General features: G+C 37.4%; 1 protein-coding gene across 1 annotated transcript; it reads left to right on the top strand.

Moving 5' to 3' along the window:
- Window positions 1–11,860: 11,860 nt before the first annotated feature.
- Smp_055670 (putative rab-2,4,14) lies at window positions 11,861–19,223 on the top strand. The gene is made up of 4 exons (XM_018797415.1): window positions 11,861–11,898; window positions 13,964–14,249; window positions 16,789–16,970; window positions 18,690–19,223. The coding sequence occupies exons 2-4, from the start codon at window positions 14,048–14,050 to the stop codon at window positions 18,975–18,977; spliced, it is 672 nt and encodes a 223-aa protein (XP_018652459.1). The 5' UTR covers window positions 11,861–11,898; window positions 13,964–14,047; the 3' UTR covers window positions 18,978–19,223.
- Window positions 19,224–20,397: the final 1,174 nt, after the last annotated feature.

Here is a 20,397-nt window from a genome sequence, read left to right as displayed (position 1 = left end):
ACTAGGTTTAAGGTTAGTGATCGATTGAAAAGCAATTTCCCGTATCCAAACGGTGTGATTATGATGTAGGACATCAACGTTAACGATCTATATCGAGGCCTACTCGAGTAAGACGGGGACGGTGTAAGGAACGAGCTAACTTCGAAGTCACACCTCGCAACCAGCACCTTACGTGGATTGCCTCATCGACGTATCAAGGGATCATGGATGCTCTGAAGACTGTACAACACAAAGGACGTTATTACAAAAATATATTAATTAAATTAGATACAAGCGAAAGTAGAACCACTGCCGCATGGTCAGTCCACGGTATATGATTAACTGATGCGCGTTGACTGTCCTTGACCTTGACAGGAATCGATGATCTGTTCCATATTCAGTGACCCAACTGCCGGATGATTTGGCTAGGGTTCAGTGACATTTCACTGCTCCTACAATGGCAAGTATTTCTAACAATACCAAGCCAGTAAACTTCGCCGAAATAGTTCGAAAAAGTCTTAGCTTTTGCCAAATCTGATTCATCTGGTACATCTAAATTTTCGTTTAACAGTAATGGAGAGATACCATCACTACGGTTTGTCCTTTGTTTTACTCTCGAAAACAATCGTTTCCGGCAAGTACGACTATCAAATGCCAACTATCTTTCGTAAATGGTACGTCATCTAGCTATGGCGTTTTTACACATTCCGGATTTGTCTATATTCACACTTAAATGATTCTTGTCCTTTTCATAAGAATAACACCCAAAAGTGTTTCAACAGTGTTAGTGGGATATAGATTGGATTAAAGCATGTTTTATGCATGATGGTGTTGCTGCGCGCTGATTGGCTAATTTTAAACCGATCAGCCCGGGCATATTATTGCAGAAAAATCTATAAGCTTCTTATGTATATACTATAAATATATGAACGTTATTTAAACTAGTGATTGCTGTTCACCTATCATTATTATTTTGAATACAATTTCATTCCTGTTCAACGTGTTCTGATTTGTGGGTCTTGTCGAGTGTCATTGTATAAGAATACTAAGCAATAAGAATAGCTGGGTCGTTTATTAGCAAAATACAATTATAACAAACAGCTTTCGGGTTTCCTTGTTAGTTAATAGCGGGTAATTTGATAGCCTACGTGTTGACCATAGGATAAAAGGCGATGTTACGGGATCAAATGTAGCTTCAAGCTTATCTTATTCATCTTCTATCGATCCATCAGCATCGACTGACCAGTCAGTCGAGATAGCACAGTCTCTGGTTGCCCGAATATTAGCTCGGCAGCTATTGAGATGGGGTGGAGCAGATACAAATTGTATACCATGTGTTCGAAACTTAAAGTAAAGTGCAACGTGATCACTACTCGCTATTGAGGTACGGTGCTGAATGTCAATGACACCATCACAAAGGTCTAGCAATGACGGATCATGTTCTAAGTCAATATGTATCGGTTTTGCGATGCAATGTACACCGAATAATGGTTGATAGAAGGTTGCTATCGATACATCCATCTGAAGCCGTAAGCTCTATCCAGCTGATATGCGGTGCGTTGAAGTCTTCAATGATGAGACAACATTCGTCCTTACTCCAAGAATAGATTTGGCTAAAGGTAAGGTCGTCAGCAAGACAACGTGGACGATGATATGTTCCCTCAATTGTCGCTAAACCGCGTTCAGACTGAATTGTACAGCAAGCTACCTCACATGTAGCACCAACATACTCCTCCTTTGTGATTGATTGTATACAAAAGTGATCCCTAACACATAACATTGTGCTTTCTCCTTTACTTTCTTTTGTGAACCACCGAAACCCCTTCTGGCAATACATTTCTGATGGGAGCTTCTACTAAATCAAGATCGTTTGCATGCCTTCTAGCAAGGTCATTGTCTTTCGACTCCTCCAGATCCCAAACAATTGAATTGGAACGGATTTAACTCCTTTGAAAGTTCCATTCACGGCTTTCAATAGTGACGTCATATTCTGCCTGTTAACTACTGGGAGCTCACCATTGGTTTTTCTTGAGACGGAGTCGTGTGAGTTGAGTGAATTACTCACGACAATGTTTGATGTGGACGAACGTTTTTCATCTATGATATAGTTAAATATTGTCTTACGTTAGGAATTTGGTGGGGTAATCTGCAACTCAGACTGTGTGTCCACCATGGACTTTTCGGTTGAACAGGCGCCGTCTGGGGATATCTTTCCTTCTCTTCTTTGTTCCCGAACTATCCAATACCCATCAGTTACAGTATCCACACTGGGACTACCAAGGATGTTGACGGTTTTATCTGGGTCATCAGTCGCTGCTGTAGCAATTTAATGATCATTATCAAGTGTTTCACACTTTTGCTGTTTTAAGAGATAAATCCCCATTGCACGTTTAACAGTCGGGCGTCTGGCGAGTAGCAGCACTGATAACACCGACACATTCTTCGCTATCAGCACCTATGTTACCATTGTTGGACAGAACCAGAAGCCTAATTGTCTCTTGGATATGTAATGCCTTGCTCGAACAGCGGAACATACCATGCTAATGAGTGTCGGGCTCTGGTCACCTCTTGTATACGGTGGGATTTAAGTGGGTATAAATCTTAAAGAACTTTATTATTATTATTATTCACAAACACCTTATGGGTACATAAGTGCTGTGAAGAAACCATTTCGGGTTTCTTCAAAAATGCAATAATACACAATTTTCAATAATGTTAACAATACATATGCCATGTTTGAGAAAGGAAGGAAAAGGAAAATAAAATATTAATAATAGAATAGTAATAATAAATGAGGTTCTGTGTAATTAGCAAGAATTTTGAATTGATTTTGAAGGAGGAAAGGAAGAAACTAAGGAAATAGAAATAAAGGAGACGCGGAAGACGTAAATACCTTAACGCAGAACAAGAATAAACAACTATGTATGTATAGCAAAAACGAGTAATAAAAATAAAATAAAACAGAATAAATTAATAAGTAAATGACTTATTATTGCGGTAAGATATGACGTTAGAATAAGTGTTTGTGCGAGCACAGTCATAGTTTTGGGTGATGCTCTGAAAGTTTCAATTAAGTGCAAAAGATAATCAATGTGTATGAGGTGTATATACATAGTGAAGATAAAAAGAGACTGATAAGTTGATTTCAGCGTAACACAAGTTATTGCCTTAATCCAAAGCTTCGTAATCTTAAGAATAATATTTATTTAGAAGGAAAAAAAGAGGAGAGAGTAAAGAAATGAACACATAGTGAAAGGGTTCAACCATGATCATAATAGTGTAATGGATATAGACTTTTGAAATGAACGAATAATTTTAAAATAATAATAACAATAGTAACAATAATAATAAACCTTTACTGCACTCGGATAAATACGTGTAGAATTATGTAACAGTATACAGAGTGAAACCGGGTATTAGTATAAACATTAGTGCAATAATAATAATTTAGAATGATGCTATCATAGTCATAATTAATTGCAAAGAATAATTAAATATAAATTTTTATATGTTATATGTTGTGAATATTTTGAAAAAAATTATTTGTTTAAGTGGAACATAGGGGTTTTTTGTTTTTAATTGTAGACTTTGGATAAAATATGTTTAGAAGGACAAGAAGAGATGAAATGAATATCTAATGTGTCGAAAGACCAATAATGATATTAATAACAGTAATAATTATAAATACGAACATAAGCAGACTTTGTATATTCAGATAAATATAAAATAAAGTGAAATAGACGTGAAAAGTTTCAAAGGTTTCACTTTGCTTTTCAGTCAGTTAGATAGATGACGGACCATTTTTGTATAAATCGTTGTTAAGCACGTTAATATTCAAAAGGTGACACAATCCACTTTCGGAAAGAAAGTCATCAAGAAGACTTCGGAACCGGATTATAGTTTCACTGCATCGGAGGTTCATTGGTAGTCTATTCCAGATGGTTGAGTAGCGAATAACGAAAAAATTCTGGCGTAAATTTGTGTGGGTTTTTGGAATCACTAGAATATTTTCCTTATTGCGTAGATTTTGGGACGGTATCATAGAGTATGGTGGGGTAGATAACGAAGAGTAAGAAATACCGTTAAGAAGCCGGTAGAGAAAGATAAGGTTTAGTTTGATACGCCTGATCCAGACAGGTTCTAGTTTGAGTTGTTGACATCTTTGGTGATAGTCTTTGTTGTCAGAATACCCCAAAACAGCTTCAGTGAATCTTCTTTGAACACCTTCAATTTTAATCAGGTCATTATGCCTGCAGTTACTGTAAACTAAGATACCATATTCAAGAATTGGTAAGATACATTTTCTGTATAATAATAATCTCGATTCGGTATTGTTGAAATTAATCATTATGAATCCGATGAGCTTTCTAGCTTTGGATACTTGAGATGCAATGAGTTCCGAAAAGTTCAAACTGTCGCTGTATCTTAAACCCAAGTCACGAACAGTGTTGAGAGGTTTCAGTGAATGTTTGTGTATAGCCAGATTTAAGTTAAGGCAACGGCCAATGTTAATAAATCCACTTTTGTCAACATTAAGTGGCAAATTCCACGAAATAGTCCATTCGTACAACTTGTTTATTTCTTCTTGGATTACTGTTGAAATATAGCTTTCTTTTGTGGGAGATGAGAATGAATAAACCACTTTTAGACCATCGGCAAAAAGAAAAGGTTTACCATATTGAAAGAGGGAACAAACATCATTGATAAAAAGGAGAAATAGTAATGGACCAATTACACTTCCTTGTATAACCCCACTGGTTACATTCACAGGTTTGGAGTAGCAAGATCCAAAGCGGACAATTTGGCTACGTTCTTCTAAAAATGACTTGAGCCAAGATAAAAGGGGATTCTGTATTCCATATGAAGAGAGTTTTAGGAGAAGAAGCTTGTGTAGGACGCTGTCGAAGGCCTTACTAAAGTCGAAGTACAAAATTATCACAGACTGACCAACATCTCTTCTCTGGGTAATTTGATCAAAAAATTCCAGATGCGATGTGAAACAGGAGCGTTTGGTCATAAACCCGTGTTGCGATGGGCTGATCAGATTAGCCGAAAGCAAAAATGATAATAGCTGTTTGTGGACTATTTTTTCCATAGTTCTTGACAGCACGGATGTCAAATTAATTGGTCTGTAGTTAGCAATATCACTGCGTGATCCGGTTTTGAATCTGGGAGTGATAAGAGATGTTCTCCATGCAGATGGATAGGCCCCATATTCCATAGATAGGTTGAAAAGTTTTAAACAAAATAATGGGAATTCTCTACTACCATATTTCACAAATGATGAGGGAATTCCGTCAGGTCCACCGTCATAAGACTTTTTCAAGGCAGTTATGGCCTGCTTGATGTTGGAGGGTACAAAATCAATTTTCGAAAGGTGTCTGCACGTCAGCATTGGAAATGTATTGATACAGCTTTCAGTTCTAGTGTTATAGCACTGCGAGAAATACTGACTGAATTCTTCGCAAATAATATCGGGGTCATCAATAATTCTTCCGTTAACTATGAAGAATTTGGTCACGCCAAGAGAATTTGACTTCACACGCGATTTAAAAAGCCGAAGTATTGATAATTCTGGGTTCTTATTACCTAGGGCTTTATTTTCTATATTTATAAAATACTTGCGTTTAGATGAAGCACTCTTGTCAATTAACTTAAGTATACTCTGTAGTGTATACAAGTCATTATGCTTGTGGTAACGGTGTTTTGATTTCCTCAGTTTTCTTTTAAAAGTTTTAAAATTATTCTGGCCCCTATTGGCGTTATAAGCCACATGGCTAACAATTGGAGCAGTGCAGTCGAGGCAGTGTATCAAGTTGTGGTATAGATCAGAGATCGCAATGTCAATATTATTTGTGGTAAAATAAGTTTCCCATGGCAGACAACGAATAAGACTTTCAGTCCGTTTCCAGGTTTGTTGATCAAAATGTCTACTCTTGTACATCATTCCAGCTTTAGAATTCAATTGTATGGCGTCGAAAGAATGAATGATACACAATATTACTCTGTGATCACTCTTAAAAAACTCCTGACCAATATGCACTGAGATAGAATCTATGTTGATTGTAAATAGTAAATCAAGTATATTATTCCTTCTAGTCGGTTGTCGGACCTGTTGGACCCATCCATAAAGTTCTAGCGTTTCAACTAACTTGTCATGTCGGCCTGAAACCGGAGTCGAATCCCATGTGATGTTTGGCAGATTAAAATCACCTCCGATGATTTTAAAAGTATGCGGTTGGAGTGAAGCAATGGAAAAGATGTTTGTTAGTAATCTGTCAAACCTAGAGTCTGCATGTGGTGGTCTGTATATGCATCCCACCAGTAGATAATTCCGAGATCTACAGTTTACAGTCACCCAGGTGGAGTCATCTATAGCATTAAGAGATTTATCCTCAAATTTGCAGGCCTGAATATCCGAACGGACATAGATAAGTGTACCGCCCCCTAATCCATTACATCTATCGGTTCTAAAGAAAACATAGTTATCTATATGCAGGGAGTGATCAGATACAGATGAATTGCACCACGTTTCCGTAATAAGTACAATAGTTGGATTTACAAGCAATAAAAGGGTTTTGAGGTGAGTAATTTTATTGGGCAGAGAGCGGGAATTGAACGAAAGAATAAGAAATTGAGATTTACCATGGTGAATCAGGTTGGAGTATAAATCACAATCGGTATTTACATGAATACTCGTAGGATTGGCTAAGGTGAGAGTTGTGTTGCGATCGGAAATAGATTCAACAACTTTGTCATCGTTTGAAGTATGTGTATTGTTGCCGGCAGAAAAGCCGGGGGAAGTACAAAAAAAGTCTTCTCACTATTATTGGATATAACATTTGGTAAAGGAATAGTATTAACATTAGGAGCCGGACCAAGAAGACTATCAGGTCTATGTGTGCGACCAAGTGGCCGTTTACAATTTAGATTGCTATTTATACCTGACGTATAGGGAACATGTTCTAAACTCTTATTTCCAAGGTTTGTGGTTGATTTTGGCTCCTTCGTAATTTGAGGGGGGTCGTGTGTTGTTAAAGATGCTTGAGATGGTTTGCTAGGTTCGAGTATATCGACGTTAAGAGTGTGGTCAGGCAGATAAATTTTATGACCAGTTTTCCAGTTATCCGTTGCACAGTCACTATAACTGGTTGTTGCACTAACAGCGACTTGGACTGTGTTATCCCATTCGAAATCAGTACAACTACTTAGGGTTGAATCTAAGTCAACATTCTTAAAAGGATGGGCATCACCTACATTGGGACTACTTTCTTTTGGGCTTTGAACATTAGGAGATTCAGGAGAGTTTTCCGGTGGTTGCATATTCGTAAAGTTAGATGTCCGCTTAATATCGGACTTAATTTTATGACCTTTAGGATTATGATACGCTTGGGTGTTTGATGCTGGTAGTCTGTGGTTGTCTCGGCCTGCTTTTCGTTGGCATGGTGTTCTATCTGGTAGAATCTTAATATCTTTGAAAATCTGTTTCTGTTTCAATGAATTGGAGGAATTTAAAAACTCACTAGCGTCTACAGATGAGTTGAATTTGAACAAGATCGGTGGGTGCATATCAGGGTGACTTCTTTTTAATCTTGAGCATACACATGGTACGTGTGTCATATTGCTGGCTCTAAGCAGACTAGTTTTGATATTTTTAAGGGCATATGAGTCCGGTATATTAAACACAATTGCATTGCTAGATCGCCTTATTCTTTCAAATACCTCTGATGCAACACGATCTAAGAAGTTATTTATGTCATTCATTTGATCTGGAGTTTCTGTGAGGTTAGGGTTGATGAGATACTTGAGGGGATTGAGAATGTTCATGTCAACTTGCAGCCTTTTTATATCATTCGTATGGTTGCAGTTGTGATTATCATCATTGTTTGCCAACAGAGTCTTCAACACGTCTGGAATGGAGACAACTGGTAAAAGCTTGTCTGCTTCCGGATGAACGGAGTAGCTCGTCTCATTGAAACTGTCAGTAGCAATTTTAGATTGCGTAGTTTTCCTACGTTTGGCTGGACGCCTACAAGCAGGGGCCTTTATTTTCTTTTGTTGCATGATAAAAAAGTGACGTATAGCAGGCGGATTGAACAAAATATTGGAAATAGAGATGAAAGAAAGAAAAAATCAATGCCGAGGACTGAAGTCTAATCAAAACCTATGCTTAACACAAGGGTGGATGTATCGAGAGGATCGGTGAAAGTGTAGAAAAACAATGGATAAGAATAGCAGGAAGGTATTAGTGGTGACAAAATATACTGTCATAAAAAATAAATAAATAAACGTATGACAGACTCACTGAATTGGACAGGTGATTCCAGAAATTAAGTGAGTTATATTATCCAAATACGATTTTAATGAAAGTATATGGAATAATGAGTACAGTGCTTTGTCATACACGATTATATATATTTCTAGATATTAGGTAGAGATCCGAATAGATCCTGTAAATACATAAAGTACGTGTGTTGTAGCATACAAACACGATATAATGAATAGAATACAAATATGAAATTATATTCCTCGCCGAATAAGATTATATACGGTTTTTGGAATGACAGAGGAAGGTTATATCGTATAGCCAAAATGAATATACAATTATTTGATTATGAGTTATTGTATGAATATGATCATATATACCATCAATAAGTTAAAATTAAGATCTTATCGTATAGCATAAAATTTGCAGCTTAAACGTGAACAGATCAGAATTGAGTTGTCTTCCGTAATTCCAAGGAAAGATAATCCATCCAGCTCAGTGAGAATCCTAGAAAAAAGAAAAAATGCAGACCACGGCCAAAAAGTAACGACCCCTACAAAGTCACTACTCCTTTTGAAGCGCGCGCTCTGGCTGAAGACAGTGATCTAGAGGCACCCACATCTCATGGAAAATTAAATATTCGAACTGCGAACTTGGTTAAGTAATGCTGGAAGGCTAGTGTGAATCATTGAGCTTCAGATAATAAAAGGTGAATCGAAATTCTGTCTCTATTGTTTTCGTACTTGAAGTAAAAACACGGCTGTGTGACATTTTTACCTATGATGAGACTCATTTCCTAGGTCACTCGGTAAATTCAGTCTAGTGGGTATCTAAACCGTCACTATTTAATAATGTTGTTTGAAGGAGGGTTATTCTGTGACCATTTTTATCCTGTTTCTCAGTGCTTAATAAGTTTTTTCCCTAAAAATATTTCCTTATGGGGTGATAACACCTGTTTCAACAGACGACAGCTAGGTTAGAAAATCAGAATCTTCCTCTTAGTGTATCTGATGTGGATTTTTGAAGGATGCTTCTTGGTTTTGGGACTAGATACTACAAATTTTGGGGACACTGACACCTACATCTTCAATAAGATGAGAACTTGCCGCCCGAATACAATAATTAAATTGAGGTCTGAAGACATTACATGTATACGGTACTTGCCAACACTGTCAGTAAAAACTAGTGGAACCAGAAGTTGGGGGTGAAAGGGTTTGAAAATGTCTTTCAACGATATTCAATGTGTTGAGCTGTGTTTAATCCAGCTGACTTGTCATCGCGAAGCATGCGCAACATGAAGTACTGAGGCGTGGTCTGACTGTTATGCCTGACTCAATACCTTCAGCAAATAGTGTGCCCAGTAAAACCAATGGAGCAGCACCAATCTCTGAGACTTGCAAACTATTTCTTATGAGGATTTGATTGCAGCTACAAGTCTTGTATATGTAGGGTATAAAATCAGAAATATTTACTCAAGTCATTTGTAAGCTCTACGAAGCAAATATATTTACTGTTCAAGTTAGACTGACAGATGGGTGATTAATCAACAGCTGTCTCTTTCTATTCCAACACATTGGGCCGAATATAGCACCCTCCAATTCCTTTAGAAACAGATTAAGAAAGGGACTGAAGGATCAAAACTGCGTGTTTCCTTAAGAATTTATGTGGGAGATCAGTGAAACTGGGGATGTAACCCATCAGGGCTTGATGAGAGAACACTAATAAACCCATAACTGCTTGGCGGCACATAACACCAGTAAGATGGTTAATATCTCACCAGCGTCGCTGGGCGATGTAACAACCTTAATTTCCCCTATATAGGCCTCGTTGAAGTAGTCTGTTAAACTTTGAGCGTTGGATTCATCTGACTCTAATAGCTCATGTGAATCCTTTTATAAGCGTAGGGATGAAGTCCTATCACGTCGTTTAGCTCGGCCCCTAATATGGAGAATATTTGTTCTAAACAAGTTTAAAGATGCCACAGGTATTCGGAGTTTGGGAACATCTTTACACATAACACTTTTACGATCGAAGTATACCAACCCAGTCAAATCCGAAGGCAGAAATTAAGAGGTTAGAAGATATATTTGAAAGGCTGTTGATATATTGAGAATCGTTTTATCTAGGTTGGCTAGTAGTTAAGAAAGATGCGTAGCACAGCGTACCCACTCGTGGTCTGTGCGGATGTGTGACTGAGAGCCTAGATGTGTCTAGATGAGCTAGACGTGTCCATTAAAACTAGTGAGGCCAGCATCGAATGTCGAAGAATTATATATCTCTTTATTTCGGAGATTTATTTACCGCTACAAGTTCGTTTCTCATGCATCAATTACTTTTCATAATTAGTGTGAGACGTGGCTGTGGAAATTCTGCGGATGTTTTTAACGTGATGTTTCTATGCTCCAAACCAGTTAGTACGAGTTCGAAAGTTCCACACAACCGGTTGTTATATAAGGTAAGAAATGTCGGGATTCTAGGCAATCTATTGATGCAGATAAAAGAGTATGGGTGAACTTCAATTTGTCTCGCTGGGAAACTGTGTTCAGTGGAGCCCCCCTGGGAATAGTTTTGGGGCCAGTGTTATTCCTCTTGTACCTTCCTCGTTTATTATTGTCATCGGTCTTGCTATATGTTGACGATGTCAATATATGGAGGGTAAGGATGATAGCTTAGAACTCCAAAACGACCTGGGGAAATTGTTTGAATAGTCCCAAACCTGGCAGTTGCCGATAAATACTTCCAAGTGTATTGTGATGCATATTTGTCATCAAGGTGCAGATACATACACGATGAATAACACTGAACTACCTATTGTCCAGACACACAATGACTTGGGAGTCATCGTTAGCCAAGACTTAAAGACTACTTCACACTGTCGTGCAATAGCCGCCAAAGGTTTTCGAACTTTATGTCAATAAGAAGGGCTTTTAGTCATATGGGCGCTAGAACGTTTTTGACTTTGTATACAGTGTTCGTGCGTCCTCAACTTGAGTACTGCATACAAGTGGCTAGACCCTGCTTAAAAAATGACAGTGAGCTTTTGGAAAAGGGTCCAGAGAACAGCAACTAAGCTGATTCCTGGAATAGCGAAGCTCCCGTATGATGCTAGACTGACCAAGCTAAACATGTTCCCGCTGTAATATGGAAGAATCAGAGGAGACTTGATTACAGTTTTTGAATAGCTTAGTGATAAATTTGCAGCTGATATGCACTCATTTTTCTTATCTTCACAAACAGAGCATTTACGAAGACCCTCCAAAAATCTTCACAAACCTAGAACGAATTACTTGTCAGCTGACTACCGACTTTCCCATCGAATCATCAACGAGTAGAATTCATTACCTCAGCACGTAGCTGAGGCTCCATCCGTCGACTCTTTCAAAAGAAAGTTTGATCAACTGAGAGACTATCATTGGCAGGACTAACACAGGCCATCAAGCTTCCCGTCCTTTCCAAACTGAAACTGATTTAAGAGATTCCTAAGAATTACTTGAGTTTTGTCTCTTTTTATCTAGTAACCAGGCACTGCAATTTAAATACGTATTAGAAAAGAATTATTTCACTATACCTCCTAGAGAAAGTTGAACTTTGTATTCCTGCCAACAAACATATCTGCAAGCGCGAGCGCTTGCTTGGATTTAGTTTTCCCTCAGGTGCGTACTGGGAGTGCGTGTGGTCTGAGCGTTTCCGTACGAATAATATTCCTTGACAGTAATCTGGGACTGATTTTTGTCCTTTCTAAATATTTCGCTATTATCACCTTGTTTTTAGGGATTACGGTTACTTGAACTTAGTTGATGTATATGTTACATGTTGCAATATGGGTACTGATTGTCAGTATACCGAACAAAAATTTGTAATCCTGTGGAGATTTTAAGTCAGGCTTTACCACCTCAGGGTTTTGGCTCTTATAATTAATAGCCAATGACGGAAACGCATTTCCCGAAAAAGCGCTAGCCACAATGCTTTCGACAAGAAACGGTTAAACAATACAAGAACTAAGGTAAACAGATTGACATACTGTCCTCATCCCTGTTGATTAAACGCCAAAATATCGATGCTAAAATACTGACAAAGCTATATGAAGGTGGTTGCTTCCATAAATACGCAAATAAGTCTGAGAATAATTTTTAGTAGATATAGCACGTTACCCGCAAATGAATAATAAATCCGGCAAGTAGTCGAAGACTCGCCAATCAGGACTTACCATCATTTGGGATTATATGGGTGATGATCTATCGAACTGTGGTATATTATCAACAAATAGTTACTTCCTGGTTCATATCTAGTCATATTCCACTCCCCGGTATTTTCTAATGCCAGGACTAACACAGGCCATCAAGCCTCCTGTCCTTTCCAAACCGAATGGGTTAGTATTGCTCTGTGGTTAGTTGAGTTCATTAATTAGGTATATAGTCAGAATTATTCATAGTCTGTTTTCCAATATATAATAGGTTCTATTGATTGTCCCACACTCTACCTTTTTAATGGTTAGATTCTATTGACATACGTAGGATTTCTGAATTGCTAGCCAATGAACTAACCCTTCAGACAGTCTGCTTACTATAACTTCCAATACTATAGTCCACTTTTATGTACGAAATACAATAATGTCCTTAGTGCCTTTATCCAGTTAGTATGAAATTTCGACCCACCCTGCGTCAATTTATTGTTTGGTGTATAATTGCCAGCTCAGCACCCTATTCTATATCCTAATCGCTGTTTGCTCGTGGATTTCCAATGCTTTATGAGGATTGTTGTCCAAGCCACCTTTCTAAATTTTCTGATGATATGACCCGAGGTGGGTTGTGATGGGCAAAATATACTAGGTGTCGCTTGCTATGTTGGCTAGGGCAGTAATATCCTGTAAGAAATTTTGAGTAGTTCATGGAATATTCAGTTGTTTGAGTAATCTAAACTTTTAACTACATGCTTCTGTTTCGAGTTAAGTAAGACAAAGTATTGCTAGTTAAATACTGTGGTTCGTTTCGCTCGGAATAACTTGTTACTACTGTTCTCTATTACATAATTGTTCTGTTATTTCAAACTTTTCGAACACTTTGTTCACGCTTTTATTTATTTGTAAAAAGTAACTCAGATCTATCCGTAGTTGTCCTAGACTGTTTTTATTATTTATTTACTTAAACATAAATATTGGTACAAGGAAGCATCAGATACATATGCGCCGCACAAATCTCATTCGATTTGTGTGAGGATTGTGATACTGCCCAGGTGTCCAAACTGAAGCAGATGGTTTACTTAGGGGGTCACATCCGGAGCCTTCGACCTAAAGGTCTGATCCACAAGGCAGTGGAGCATCGTGAGGAGATGCAGTCCCATGGTAGCCGGTGACCAACGATTGATTCATACACCATTTGTTCTCCCAGGATACTGGAGCCCATGTTCACCATTGGTTTGGAATCAGGGTTTTCCAACTCCCCTAGGTGGACTCGCCGTGTCCACCAACCCGGTTAAAGCACCAGGCATTCACTTTTCGTCCTCTCAATTTCGTAAACAACAGTATTGCAACGAGAAGGCAGTGAGTAGGACTTCCGTGGCAGAGTCTATATACGCGTGGCCATATGAGAGCATTTGGAGAGGGAGAGTGGACTCTTCCCACTCTGCCGTACCAGGGTATTTTGGAGTAGATTATTAACTGCTGATTACACAGCGACTACAGATCGTATAGACCAATTTCTGTTTTACCACAATTTTTAGGTTTGAAAGAAACTAATCATCTCAATAATAATTCAATTCTGTTCATGCATTGCCAATCACCTAACATATAATCATTTGTACTAGATGGATATACCAGAGAATTACAAGTATCTGTTCAAGTTTTTGATTATTGGAGCTTCAGGCTCTGGGAAAACATGCATTTTACGAAGATATACAGAAGGAAAATTTATACCTAATATGCCCCATACAATTGGAGCAGAATTTGGTAGTAAGATCATAAATGTAGATGGGACAACCGTTAAAATTCAGATATGGGATACTGCAGGTAGTTATTTTCAGATTTGTACGTTCACACTTTTATAGTATGTTTTATCACCATCAAAGTACCTGTTCAATGTGTGCCATCTTATGTTTAAACAGCAAATACTAAATACTGATTTCTATTATGTTCATATATTATATATTTGCGTTCGATTGTTAAACTTGTTCACACGATAAACATCGTATTTAAAATCAAACGGATACATGCTGTCAGACCTTGGGCCGTGTCTGTTAGAGATATCACTAAATTAATTTATTTTATTTATTTATTTAAACACATAAACATTGGTACAGAGAGACACCAAATGTATATGCGATACACAAACCAAATAATTTGTGTGAAGGCTGAGATACTTCCCGGGGGCCTAAACCGAGGCAGGAATTATTTGGTTTCTTGAGCATAACCTCAATACACCAGGGTCAGACAATACTGGCACGCAAGTTTCCTCGCAAGAGATTACCCTAAAACGAAGGGAAATCGCGATGGCTGTGATGAATAATATATTCGTTTACAGAGGTAGCGTAATGTTTCTAGACAGAGCATCCAGAGCAAATAAAATGCTCCACTGGTCACCGCGTGATCTGGTGTGGATGTCTGACTGAGCGCCTCCAGTTAGTCAGTGTGCAGTAAGATTAACAAGGTTAGCATCAATGTCAGGTACCAACCTATCTATTGTGAGCACTATTAAGTGGGGATCCGAAGACTTTATCAACTAGAGGTTTAAAACCAAAGAGTTTGACGTTGGCAAACTATCTTTTTACGGCTTAGTACATTTATTAACGTTCGGTCGTCAATCCGCACGCTAATAAGTTGTATGACAAACTCATATGTATAGGTCGAAGGAGATAGGGTTACTTTTTAAGTGTAAGGCTTTTAGTCTGTCTATTCCGAATTTTCCATCAGTCTCATTATTGTCGATAAATTGGTACTTTGAATTCCGACTCCAACGTTTTTAAGTTCGTTTGTAAACCGCATTGAGAGGTCAGCATATTGAATCAGGATGTATAAATATATGTATAACACACCGTAAGCCTGGTTATATGAAGATGTCAGTTGATTGGGGTTGGGTGGGATCAGGCTTGATTGAATGCATAGTTTGTAAATCGGCTCGCGTAGAGTCTGAGATCCGTATTCAATAGTGATGAAGGGTATATGAATGTTCCTAGAAGTCGAAGAGTTGTGACATACAAAAGTTCATTTGCAGTGAATCCAGAGTCATCTTGAAATGCATTACGAATTACGAGTAAGACAAGTGGAAGTGTGTCCGTTCATTGTGGAGTGTTTATACTTGAGATAGAAGCTTTCAACTATCTATGGAGTTGTCCTGCCATATCGATAACTTGTAAGGGGTGGACAGTTCGGAATAGTATGAGTGTAAAGAGTTTATATAGGGCATGGAGTTATTCAGATCCTAATTGGCGTCGATTGTCTGCTTTAATTGCTGATGTGTAACCTCAATGTATAATCTATCATTCGATGAGAGCGCACACCATCCCTTTAGCAGTAATGTTCTTGTTAACCACTGCTTCTGGCAATCGTGTGGAAAAAGTCACGTATGTTAGTAGGTAAGTGTCCATTCGATTCTGGTGGAGATTTACCGGATCAAGATTGATGTGATGGAAACGAGTGTCAGGATTTTCAGAAGAAAATGAGGGATATTGACTGTATGGCTACCTTTTGTCAAAACACCAAAAGGCAAGCTTCCACTCGAAAACAACTATACTGTATAGCTACCTTTAATTTTTTTACCTCTTAAATATGTTGATCATCTTATCTCATTCAGGTGTTGAACCACCATCAAGCACATCGCACAACTGTCTTGCTGACCTTCAATGAATAAGGAACTAGGCATTCCCATGTTTGAGTGAACTATACATAAATTTCCCCTAGGTTTTTTTACGACCCACGACGCTCGTTTCAACCACCTCCATCTTTGCCTTTGGGGTTATTCCGTCAGACCAATACTGTTCGATTATGTTATATCCAGATCGTCCCTATTTTGAATAGTTATACAAATGCCCAGTTTTTAACTAATAATATCGCTAGATAAACAGTGTTTTAACCTAGCAATTTAGGTATATAACAACAGACTATTAAGTTCTGATTGGTGTAAGATGATTGGAGGGATAATATACCAATAGTGTCAACATATGCATATTTTCATGTTTCAGTTAAATAAATTGCTGATCACTTGATGATGCTAAGCAATACAATGCAGCCGACTGATAATGACTCATAAGACTAAATCGACTGTGAAATGAATTGAGTTTCAAATATAAGGACATTACAGATAGTAGTATTTTTCGCCTAGCAAAACAAAACTTCATAAAGGCAGAGAATTTACATATAATATGATGTATCAGGATGTAGTAACATTTTAAGATTATTAGACATCCAGTCGGTCAGTTTTCTGTCTGTTGCGATAGTAAGCTATTTGCAAAATCTAGATGTGATTCTTTGGGAGTCCTCATATATTCTTACGTTATATTGCATCCTCTAATTAATATTTTAATTAGAACAGTACTTTCAATTTTAATTAAAGGTCAGGAACGTTTTCGATCAGTGGCTCGTTCATATTACCATGATGCTGTTGGAGCATTGCTAGTCTATGATATTACTAGTAGAGATTCGTTTAATGAACTGGCCTCCTGGTTGTCCGATGCACGAACGCTTGCTTCGCCTGATATCATGATTGTACTAGTTGGAAATAAAAAAGATTTGCAGGTAATAAACACATTTTTATTTCCTGCGTTTTTTATCATACACTATAATTCTGTGATTTGTGCATTACTTCCATAATAATCAGATCTCTCTTTTAACTAGATTGACAAATTAAGTCAGTTAAAACAAGTTACATACTATGACAGAATCATTTTATCTAACTTGTTTATTACATCCAGATTGAATAAAACAAATGATTACTATATAAACTACTCAAGGTGTATGACCGTATTACTGTTAGATATATGGGAGCTCTAGTCATTTGGCGGTTGTTCATGCCGTGGAAAGGTACTTCTTGTGATGCCTGACAAAGAAACTAGATCAGAGATAGTCCTGACTATTTGGGACGTAACCACAGGGCCCAAGTAATAACTATTTAAGTTCGGTCACACACGGCTTTTTTGTGGGTAGCTTTTGGTACATTTAATTCGTACTTACCTGACCGTCCTCACCAGTCTGTGGTTTGGGTGAAATATGTTATCTTAAGGGTCAATTTTTTTTAGTCCCTCTTGTTTCGGGAACTCAGCATCTCCAGAGATACCGTTTACGTTTGGGAAACATTACACCGTTCTCAAACCCCAGTAAAACTACTAGTATTACCCCCATTGAACCGTAAATTTGCTGCTTTTGATCCAATTGCTCTCGAAAAGACCTCCCTAGCATATAAGGACCTCAATGAACAAGTATCCGAACTTGAAAGAAGTGGCTTACATTGAGTCACTAAACGTCAGAAATACAATTTTATAGTTATTGGAATATCACAATAGAATTATTAAGTATTCCAGTTGTTATGACTTATTTATTTATTTGAACATAATTATTGGTACAAGTGGGCACCAGATATATATGCGCCACACAAAAAATGTCATTTCATTTTAATTGTGTTAGAGCTATGATACTGCCCCGGTGCCCAGACCGAAGCAGGTGGTTTTCTTAGGGGGGCACATCCGGAGCCTTTGACCTAAAGGTCTGACCCCACAGGGCAGTGGAGCATCGTGAGGAGATGCAGCCTCATGGTAGCCGGTGACCGACAATGGGTTAATACGCCATTTGTTCCCTCAGGGTACTGGAGCCCATGTGCACCATTGGTTTGGAATCAGGATTTTCCAACTCCCGTAGGTGGACTTTCTGTGTCCACCAATCCGGTTAAAGCTCCGGGCATTCGCTTTTCGTCCTCTCAATTTCGTAAACATTACCCCCACCACGAGAAGTCAGTGCGTAAGACTTCCGTAGCGGAGGCTGTATACGCGTGGTCATATGAGAGCATTTCGAGAGAGGGCGGACTCTCCCCCTCTCGGCCGTACCAAGGCATTTGGGGGCATTGTTATGAATATTGGGTCACCACAATAAACAAGCAACCCGACCATCACTTCAAAGTGACAGCGACGTTCATACCTTTTAAATCGCGTCCACTGTTTAGTTTTTCGCACTATCATTTATGCTATTGTTATTTAAATCCTATAGTGTTCAGTTTTGTTCATATCATCTCACATGCACATTTATCCTAGGCTCTGTGTCGATTATTAGTGACTCAGGACTACTAAATTCTCAATGTATGTTATTTAAATAAAACTTTGAAAACGCCTTTATCCCAGATTTGAAAATCAGTAACAATAAAATTCAGCTGATGTTGATGCATATATCTAAGTAGAATGATATGTTCCATCAAATCTTTTGATAAGCTTTTTAACATGATAGTATAATGAGTTTTTTATATTGTAGGATAGTGATGGACACGTAACCAATTGGGAGGCTAGCGCATTCGCTCAAGATAATGATCTTCATTTCTTGGAGACATCAGCACTTACTGGAGAAAATATCGAAGAAGCTTTTACTCAATGTGTCCGAAAACTTGTCTTTAAAATTAGAAATGGTGAATTAGATCTAGATCGCTTAAAATGTAATCGACAATCATCTAGTTTAACTTTTAATGAACGTCCAAAGTTTGGTTCTATTCCACAGGTTCATGTACAAAATGATTCAACACTTTCATATGAATGTAATTGTTGATTTAATTATTTTAATAAGATTTTAAAATTTTCATCTTATGCATTATTACTGCTTAAAGATCCATTCATCATTTATTCTTATATATATATGTATCAATAAACAACTGATTTCATGTATGGTTCTCTTTTATTTCGTCCTGTTTTTTTTTTTGTTTTTCAACTTTTTTGTGTATTCCAAAATCCATCCGATTAGTTTTACTTACTTTTTTCCATAATTCAACTTGCATTTCAATGATTGATTTAATGTATATTCTATAGATCTTCTGTTTAAAAGGAATTCAATCTTTAAATGACAGGTTTTCTATTTGTTCTTTATGTCATTTTGTTTTGAAACATTTGATTTAATATCATTTATTTTCATACAAAAGTCTTTATGCATAACTAATGGGTTTTAGTTGTGTTATGATTCTCTTCACTTTGGTTTCTCAGGTTTTCTTTTCTATCTCCGAGAAGCTCAGTTCTAATTTGTCTTATCTCCTTGAATAAATTAATAATTCGTAGCTATTATGCGTATTGCTTTTGTTTGGTGATACGTGTTGTGATACAAGTTGTATTTCACTTGTTAAATCATTGAGTTGCCATGTTGACACAAAATAAAACTTTTCAAAACTTTACTAATTTTCAGTCTGATAAAATTTATGTCGTTAGGACGACTAGTTATTAGTCAAGTTATTTCAAATAATCACTGATAGTGAGCTCTTACATCGTTGGGGGGTATGACAATGTAGACTAAATATCTGTCTTCTCAAAACCAAGTATGGGTCATTATATTCGGCCTCAAGCTACATTTTGTATGAAATTCGATAATAATATTCGTATGACCAAGGTGAGACAGATAGAAACGAGTTTGAACGTAGTCAGCTTAGTAGTCCATGGTTAGCAGTGGGCTAAATTATCACTAAATCAACTTAAAGTCATTAATTTAGTTTATAGATATTCTTGTCATTTTAGGCAATTTTTGTTTTGGTACTGTTTAATATTATCTAACTAAATCCACTAAAATGAATGTAACTTAATGACAGTACAATCTTCTGCATTGACATAACAGATAAGTGGCTTTATGACAGTGATTTAAGCATCTGTTTTCTGACGCCAGCTTGGTAGATTCGAACACTGATCTAACAACTTCAAACTGGACTATCGGCTGATATAGTACAAAGCAGAATATGTTATATTGTGATAATGGCGTCATGTAATTTATGAATGTTTACTTCAGTATATTTCATACGGATGGTGGGTGGTAGAGTTGAATATATAGGGGATTTAGGAGTTAGAGCTTATAGTATTTAGCGAACCTAATCAATAATGAGATGACTCGATTGTTTTAGCTATATAAAGTAGGTACAGTTTCACCTGTATTCAGGAAATTATACTAAAAAGATGAGACTTAACGAAATATTCTTAATTATGTATTTATCTTT

This window comes from Schistosoma mansoni, chromosome 4 (assembly GCF_000237925.1).
Source record: "Schistosoma mansoni strain Puerto Rico chromosome 4, complete genome".
Taxonomy (NCBI): Eukaryota; Metazoa; Platyhelminthes; class Trematoda; order Strigeidida; family Schistosomatidae; genus Schistosoma; species Schistosoma mansoni.
This window is presented reverse-complemented; position numbering and strand designations above follow the sequence as displayed.

Coding starts and splice junctions, on each gene's coding strand:
- Smp_055670 (XM_018797415.1), top strand. CDS start 14,048: ATGGATATACCAGAGAATTACAAGTATCTGTTCAAGTTTTTGATTATT. Junction 14,250..16,788: donor TCAGATATGGGATACTGCAG/GTAGTTATTTTC, acceptor TTTTAATTAAAG/GTCAGGAACGTTTTCGATCA. Junction 16,971..18,689: donor GAAATAAAAAAGATTTGCAG/GTAATAAACACA, acceptor TTTATATTGTAG/GATAGTGATGGACACGTAAC.